The sequence below is a fragment of the Morone saxatilis genome, unplaced genomic scaffold (assembly GCF_004916995.1).
Source record: "Morone saxatilis isolate NCDOM2014 unplaced genomic scaffold, NCSU_SB_2.0 Contig3, whole genome shotgun sequence".
Classification (NCBI taxonomy): Eukaryota; Metazoa; Chordata; class Actinopteri; family Moronidae; genus Morone; species Morone saxatilis.
The window spans coordinates 1,854,126-1,863,155 of NW_023339873.1; the positions used below are offsets into that span (position 1 = coordinate 1,854,126).

The window sequence follows — 9,030 nt, forward strand, 5'->3', positions numbered from 1 at the left end:
ATAATGAGACAGCATTGTAAAGATAAACAGGTTCTTGGATAAATCGTACAGATTGAACCTTAACTAAACTGTATTCAGATTTTGGGATGTAGGGGACAGCCATAATTATCCATAATCTGAAGGTATATTCGTCAGACAGGGATGCCATTTGGTGAAGAAGTAATCTGAATGCTTATATGCACTACAGCATTTTAGGGTTTCAAGGAATAATTATGTGTTAGTTCGCACTCAAATTGTGGTTCCTACTGAGGATACATCTTTAAAAACTGCTCCCAAATATAGTTTAATTTTTTCAGGTTCAGTAATTTCACTGTATCTCACTGTAGTTTTTATCATGCAAACAGGAGGAAATAATGCATTTGTTGGTGACTATTTTTAGTGGCGGATTAATCCACCACTGCCAGGGGGTGGCATGAGATTGAGTCAAAATAAACTAAAGTGTGTGTTCATGGTAATGCAGGAAGATGTCACCCAGTGCAACAGTGAGGCTCACTGATGTGTTTTAATAGTTTTTGACAACAGTGGAGCTCTAGGACTCAGAAGAAGTAGACATATCAGGCGAAACTCTGCGACACCTTCGCTAACGTGACCTTTTTCTCCCTGCAGGGTGAGGAAGCTGAAGGAGACCCTGGTGACGGTGCAGCAGCTGGATAAGAACATGAGCAACCTGCGAACATGGTTGTCTCGTATCGAGGCGGAGCTGGCCAAGCCGGTGGTCTACAGCGTCTGCCACAGCGACGAGATCCAGAGGAAACTGGCTGAGCAGCAGGTGGGTGAAGACGGGATGCTTTTAATGAGATGTTCGAGCAGCATATTAGTCAACCATGAAAGTGTGTATGAAGTTTTAAACCGGTCTAATAAACAAGAAGTGCAGCTTTCTGCGTTTCAATAGAGTTTTTTCAGAATGTAAAACTCCTCAGTTCATGCATAGACAATGACAGGAGACAGACAGTTGGGCACAGAGGTTTAGATGGACATGAAAGTCTACTGATTGAATCATTGGTACATAAGCTGAACAACTGTGTTAGAATATTCAGATTCTTTGAACAAAAGTCAAAGGTTCAAACCTGTGTACATACCAAGGTGAATTTCAGTTAAGTCAACCTACTAACGTACACCTGTCCTGTGCGGGGCTGCCCTTTAGCAAGGATGAAAGATGTAAAATGAATTGGCTTTTATTGCCACCTCATACAAATTCTGAACCACTTTAATTTACCAAAGTACAATTGCAGTATACAAGGTTGCTAATATCAGGCGTCATTGCGAGTCAAAACATGCTAGCTAGCTCCAGTGCAGCGTTCCCGCCTGGCAGCGCTGCAAGAAAAGAAAAGATTAAAAGTCTTATTGTCTGACATCAAGCACCCTAATGATTATTAGTTTTACAGCTATTAAGAGCTTTTCTTCAAACCAAACTGACAGCACAGGTTGAGAACAAAGGTGACATAATTACATAAATAACAGGAGACTCCCATGTTTATATGTGGAGGAACTACAAGGGTAAAACAAAACTTTTAAGTGTAATTCACAGTGGTGAAAATGAAACCAGTGGCTCCTCCCACCTCACACCTCCATATAACCACTGAGCTCGGACAGGTAAAAGCTGTTCTGTGTTGGCACAGAGCAGAATGGACACCCCACTTTGAGAACAGACCCTGCAGGGCACTTTGAGGGAATTTTAGGGTAGGTAGTACCTTACTCATACACTAGTGACGCACGCCTGCTTTTAAACCCTTTATGTTACAGCCACCCCGTAGTGGTCCACAGCATAATAACACAAGAGTAGAGTAATGTGTGCTGCAAAGTAAAATCTCAGCAAGCTGTGGGAAAGGGGGTGTTTGTAAAGGAGGAAGCTGCCACTCTGTTCTGAGAGAGGGTAAATGCACCGAGAGCCGCACCTCAGCTGGCGCTCCGAAGAAAGGAAATGGATTTTATTCTGTTAGTCCATTTGTAGTCTGCTGTACTGCTACTTTCCTAAAAGGAGAAAGGGTTGCCAGTGTGAGAGGAAGTGGATGGATGGAAAGGGTCAGACAGAGACATTTTCAGACAGACGATGAATAAAGATGAATTAGATCTTTTAAGAAGTAACTACCTTATGAAAGCAAAATGTGTACACAGGATGGAAGTGAAATGGATGAATTTGCAAAAGTCAACAGCGGCATATCAACAAGAACATCTCTCAAGCTCAGATGAAAGCTTCTTCTGCCGTTCTATGTGAAAGGACCTTAAGAATGATAAACTGAGGCCACAATATTTAGATTATTTATCCTAATATGTAACAAGCAGTAGCTGTGGAACTGCCACTTCTGACCAAAAAACGAAACAAGATGACGTCGGCAATAATTCCTGTAAACGCTACCCCATAAACCAGTGCTTTCACACTTGGTCTGAACAGCTTTGTGGTACAGACACTGCATTATATAAGAATACTTACATCTCAAACACGACAGCTAGTGTGGACATGGTTTCTCCACAGTCTCTGCATCCCCACCGACTGGTTGCCCAGAGTCACTGCTTTTCTGAGACGCTCAACATTTTCTAAAGTTTGAAAGTGCTCTTCTCTGGCAAAACATGTCAGGCAGAGTGCTTTACATAGCTCTTGATTGACAGTTGTGAAATGGCTGCATGTGAACTTCGTTTTTACAAAACCAGTTGGTGCTGCTAATACACACAGGAGAGTTTGTATTGTATTTAGTAGTAGTAGTATAGTTTTATGATGGATTTTGTGAATGTTAATGGAGGAGGCTGACCTGTACTCATTTTTTTAGACACTGATAATCTCTTGCTAATAATTTTCTATCATCTGAAAATACTTTCGAAATATTTGCAATAATAATAACATTATAAAGAGTACAGTCTAGCCCTGCTCTATATAAAAAGTGCCAGAGATAATTTCTGTTATAAATTGGGGCTTATAAATATGATTTGAAATGGGGAGTGACAGAAGTAAAAAAGAAAAAGTCCTCCTCTGTTAAACAAATTGGACTTGAGCAGCCTGTCTGAGTTTGGACAGGAACCGGTCTGGACACAGAAGTGGTTCATGGAAGCGAGGAGGAGACAGATGACAGACAGGCAGAAAAAAGAAGCAGGAGTGAGTTGGTAAAAGTGAGGAAGAAAAGAAGGTTCCTTAAAAAAGGCTTAAGCTCTCACCATTAGTGGATAAGGGACGGCTAAAATGACTCCCGTGTGGATGGGCTCTTTAAGCTTTCAGCTGTCACCATGGCAACCCAGAAAGTGGTAACTTTAAACAAACAAGAGCCGACAAAAGTGCTGTCAGGCTTCAGGGGGAGCTTCGCGCTGACACACGCACACCAAAAAGCCCTCCGCCTTACCCCACAGACCTCTGGATATGGGAATCGAGAAGCGGTTCCAGTTGAGAACTGGTTCCACATTGTCCGATCCATTGGAATCATTGAGATTATCAGTTCCTTTTATCAGTGCCAACATGTTTTTCTGGCAGTTATGTAGTTGAGTGATGGTGGAGACAAAGAACCGATTAGAATTCAGAAAGGGAACCGTCAAGGAATCAGACCGATAAGCCCGATATAATAATAATTATGACTTTGCTGACGATGCTTTTATTTCTCTCAGAAATTATTGTTTACGTTGGGAGCTCCTGTGGTAATCGGGGAACAGTTTTTTCCTATTTTAATTCCACTCTTGATGGTCTTGATGAACAAATATGTGTCGGTTAAAGTCTGGAGTGTTTGCTCTGGAGTATTTGAGTAGTTTAATTGGCCAACGGAAAATGTTTTAACTCAAAAGGACCATACCAAGAAACCTTAAAATGTGAGACTTGATCTTCCTCCAAGCATGTTGATGTATAAATGAGGTGCATGGAGTTCATGTGACTGTTTCATATAAGATGTGACTGAGATGTTTCTTTGTTGTTTGACCTGCAGGATTTGCAGCGAGATATTGAGCAGCACACGGAGAGCGTGGCGTCTGTGCTGACGCTTTGCGACGTCCTGCTCCACGATGCCGACGCCTGCGGCAGCGACTCCGAGAACGACTCGATCCAGCAGACCACCCGCAGCCTGGACCGACGCTGGAGAAACATCTGCGCCATGTCAATGGAGAGGAGGATGAGGTGTGGTCACAGACTGTGTATTTAATACTTAAAATAAATCTATGTTTATTTTTTATTTCTATAACACCGTCATTTTGTAATAAGTACTGGTACTGCTCAGGTTTAGCTCATCACATTGTTTTCAGGATTGAGGAGACGTGGCGTCTCTGGTGCAAGTTCCAGGACGACTACTCTCGCTTCGAAGACTGGCTGAAGACAGCTGAGCTCACAGCAGCGAACCCGGACTCCGCCGATGTCCTCTACACTAGCGCCAAAGAGGAGCTCAAGAAGTTCGAGGTCAGCTGACAAAACTTTCTCTCTTTTTTGTTTCTTTTAATCTTCTTTTACTTTGGCAAGTACCAGAAACAGAGGACTAAAGGGCAAGACAGACCCCAAGTTAACAGGAAGATCAGTCGTATGTCTCTCAGGCGGTGGTTAGGTATTCTAAAAGATTTTATCTAATTGGTAAAATGATTGTAAATTTCATTTTTTGGACTGGGGGTGGCACTGTCCTTAATCTAAGAGATTAATCTTCTGGAGAGCATGAATTTGAAATGTAATGACAAACTCAAACTGCTGCATTAGATTGAGATTTTCTTGTGTACACAATGATGTTTTGCAAATCTAATGAACTAATGACTAGCTGTAACAACTTGCTCTGGACCAAAGGCTAAACAACCTCCATCCATAGGCATTGTTGGAGAAGGAATTGAGAAAAATGTAATAAGAAATGGCACATAAAAGCAAATTAAAGAACATACAGTTATAGTTATTTTGGCGGATTCTATACACAACAATGGGCGATAGCTAAAAAGCAAAACCTTTGTCAGGAAACTAGAGCGTAAACCAAGTGAGTAAAAAAAGAGTGCATTAAACGGGTAAATAAACATTAATGCAGTTACCACTGTTACAGGGTTAATCATCCGACACCCCAGGTCTTATCTGAACACACTCCTTCCTGCAATCTTTGCTCTGGGGGGTGAAGCTGGGTTTCAGCAATGAGCCTTCTACAGCAATCAAATACTCACCTCATCCACTATTAGTGCCAGTTTGACTGCAGGGTTAGGTTCAGGTGTCCTGTTTGTGCTGAGACACAGAGGTAACCTTTGATGTGTCAATCTGGATTAGAAACACAGATTAGCGTCTGGTAATCTGGACTATGCCGAAGAGCCCTCATCTCCACGGCAACAGGGATCCAGTGCGGTCTAGATGGTGTAGATCGTCCTGTGGAGGACCGCTGACCTATATACTGACTGTCAATGTCATGTAATGGACGCTATAGGAGCGTAATCGTTGGAATCAGCAGGAGGATGAAGGTTCAAATCCATAAACTGACAGGAAAAGGTTGTTAATCCTCCTGAGCAGCTGGTAGCGGCAGTTTCAACTTGTCACACTGTATATTGACCTTATTTAAATGTTTGACAGAGAGAGCATGTGATTTTATCCATCCATTCATCCATCCCCCCTTCCAAAAAAATCCAGGCTTGGCCCTTGATCATCATAGCCTTTGGTTATCCTTTGGCTTTTTGAGTTCATAATCTGCATTGCAGTGGTTTTAAAGGTGTGAGTCATCATTTAAACTATGATACATATTTTGAATCACAATTTGAATGTAAATAAATACAGTGAAATACAGTGGTGTGCTTGATTCTGCAAAAGTTGGGAAGTGTGGGATTTCATCATGATGAGGTGACTTCCCAAGTCTGCACACTTTTAATTCACTCTTTATGGACATATACTTTTAAAGGGAAAGATAGTGACCATAAATACATGCAACATACAAGATTACAACACTGACTCTTTATGAAATGCAATATTCCAGTTTAAAGCTGCAGTAGGTAACTTTTCTAAAAATAACTTTTTTTGTCATATTTGCAGAAACTTTCACTATATCGTGACGGTAGAACATGAGACAAATAATCTGCGAAAAAAATCAGGTTCCTGTGGCTCGTTCTAGTTCTCCTAAGGGTATTTGGAAAAATCCACCCGGCCCGAACAAAAACAACCAATTAGAGCCAAGAAATAGTCGATTGTTGAGTTTCATTCCCAGGGCGGCAAATACAGATGCTCTAGGACTCTGGGAATGAGCCTTATTACCTCTCAAAACCTCTCACTCACTCGTTTGTGCTCATATTTCTTCCTCTCTGTTCTCCTCTCCAGGCGTTCCAGCGGCAGGTTCACGAGCGCTTGACTCAGCTGGAGCTGGTCAACAAACAGTATCGCCGCCTGGCCCGGGAGAACCGGACCGATGCCGCCAGCAAGCTCAAAGTCATGGTCCACGAGGGGAACCAAAGATGGGACAGCCTGCAGAGGAGGGTGGCCGCGGTTCTCCGCAGACTCAAGGTGAGACGGGGAGCTCATTCAAGACGTTAAATCGCACTCAGCCAATAAACTCATGAAGAATATTTAGAACTGTGTTAGGAAACTTCCTCAAATAGCAGCAAGAGATTGAAACTACGTACATCACAGCAGAAATAAATGCTGCTTTTATAAGGGTAAGACAACAATCAGAAAGCAAACATCAGCGTGTATCAAACCCTCCCCAGCTGATCTGTGTAGGATCTACCCACTCTCAGATAAGTTGTCAGGATTTAGGTCACCTCCTAGACGGTGACGAGGCACGGGGTGTCACGTTGGCGGGAAGCTGTTTTCATTGCAGCATGTGGCGCAGAGCAGATAGATGAAGTTTATGTTGCTTTATAAAGATTTCATGTAATCAAAAAACTCGGCTGATTGGTGCTGGTTGACCCCAGCCGCTGTAAGCCATGTTCACATCAGCAGACCAGGTTCAACAGTGCAGAACGCAGTGTGTCAGAGGCGTTCAGTGAAATGCAATAGTCCAGTTTAAAGCTGCAGTAGGTAACTTTTCTAAAAATAACTTTGTCATATTTGCAGAAACTTTCACTATATCCTGACGGTAGAACATGAGACAGATATTCTGCGAAAACAATCAGGTTCCTGTGGCTCGTTCTAGTTCTCCTAAGGGTATGCCTCTCAAAACCTCTCACTCACTCGTTTGTGCTCATAGTGGAGTGAAGATGACAGGGAGAAGGGCTCAAAACTCATATTTAATGGAGATATGATTCTTTCTATTCATACATCATTTTGCTCTACACACCTTTCTTATTTATCTGATTTTCAGTGGTTTAAGACAGAAGAACAGTTTTTGCATTTATAATAAAATAAGATGAGATAAGGTAGATATAAGATAGGGCTATGGATATACAGTATAGGTCTATCATAGCTCTTATGGTCGCTATATACCTGAAATTTGAGGGTTTGACTGGTTTCCATCCAGTCTTTGCCCATCAGCCTACTGAAGTTTCACTGAGTGAGATTCATTTTTACTGCTGAGAAATGTTATTTTACAGAGTTAAGGATCATCATACTACAAACAAATCAATAAATCAAAAATCCAAGGTGATTCGATTGTTGCAAAACGCATTTAATTCTGAGACCTGTTTAATCAAATAAAATTAGTAAATATTAAAAAATAGTAATAAAATTTCAGTAATAATATTCATCGCCCCAAAAAATAACTAGTCTAAACTTTACTTTTTGTGTCACCCCTCCAATCACACCCCTGGATTCATTTTTGTAATCGTGCATGTCAACAAGCAGGACAGTAGCTTGGAAGACAGAAACACTAACAATCGGCAGCTGGAAATATTTTCATTATTTTGATTTTAACAAACAAAGCTGGATTTTAACTGTAAGCAGCTGCAGGCAGCAAGCAACAAAGATCTAATGGAGTGTGGTGGATGAAATGTTTTACTCTCTGTCTCTTACCAATTTTGTGAGCAGTAGCTGAAAAGTAACCAGTAGTGTAACTAATTGCTGAATAATGAGTCATAAATTACATTGTTGGAGTGACGAGCCCAACACTGCACGTATGGCAGTGATTTATTTGCAGATATCAACAAGGTCCGTCCATTGTTAAAGGAATCTTATATTTTGGATTTAAATATCTCTTCACGTCAGCCTGACTTGTTCCTTTGATAATCTCGTCTTCATGACCATAATAGAGTTCACAGATGGAATAAATAATGGACCACAAATACCAATATTCTGTATATGTTATACTCAGACTTAAGACCACTGTGGGTATCTACACTGCTCTTAAATAAAGATGCCCGTCCTCTGCTTTGTGCTTCTGCAGCACTTTACCTCTCAGAGAGAAGACTTTGAGGGGACCCGTGAAGGGATCCTGGTCTGGCTGACAGAGATGGACCTCCAGCTCACCAACGTGGAGCACTTCTCCGAGAGCGACGTCGATGACAAGATGAGGCAGCTGAACGTAAGTCTGCTCCCACTGACACTAACAACTGTTTACCTGCAACATCCAGTGCTCATTCTCACACCTTCGTTAAACATCGTAACCAAAATGTCTCTCTCCAGGGCTTCCAGCAGGAAATCACCCTGAACACCAACAAGATCGATGCCCTGATCGTGTTTGGGGAGAACCTGATCCAGAAGAGCGCTCCACTGGACGCCGTGCTCATTGAGGACGAGCTGGAGGAGCTGCACTCCTACTGCCAGGAGGTGTTCGGCAGAGTGGCTCGCTTCCACCACCGTCTGGTCAACAGACGCCCGGTCAGCTCACAGCTCACAGCTGACTTCTTTCACAGTCTATTTACACATTATTACACCACACTACGTTAGCTTTCGTTGCTTAATTTCTTCTTTCTGAAAATTTCTTCAAGGTCCTGGAGGAGGAGAGGGATCTGTCGGACCGGGATACAGACCTGGACGACTCAACTGATCTGACCAATGGGACTTCCTGGAGGGGGGCAAGGAAGAAGGAGGAGGAAGAGGAGGAGGTTCCAGCGGTAGGTGGAGTCTCAGCCGGACGACAGGCCATGTGTCACCTTCTGGCACCACCTCTGGAGCGGTCGGGGCGAGAGACCCCCGTCAGCGTGGACTCCATCCCGCTGGAGTGGGACCACACGGTCGACGTAGGGGGA

At 42.6% G+C, this 9,030-nt stretch overlaps 1 protein-coding gene across 1 annotated transcript in view; it reads left to right on the forward strand.

Moving 5' to 3' along the window:
• Positions 1–606: 606 nt before the first annotated feature.
• Positions 607–9,030, forward strand: part of LOC118336871 (nesprin-2-like) — a gene marked incomplete at its 5' end in the record, with an annotated part of 24,689 nt that continues 16,265 nt past the window's right edge. The window contains 7 exon segments of the mRNA XM_035673630.1: positions 607–769; positions 3,900–4,087; positions 4,213–4,363; positions 6,227–6,409; positions 8,226–8,363; positions 8,465–8,659; positions 8,770–9,030. Of these exon segments, the coding sequence (XP_035529523.1) occupies positions 607–769; positions 3,900–4,087; positions 4,213–4,363; positions 6,227–6,409; positions 8,226–8,363; positions 8,465–8,659; positions 8,770–9,030 (1,279 nt within the window).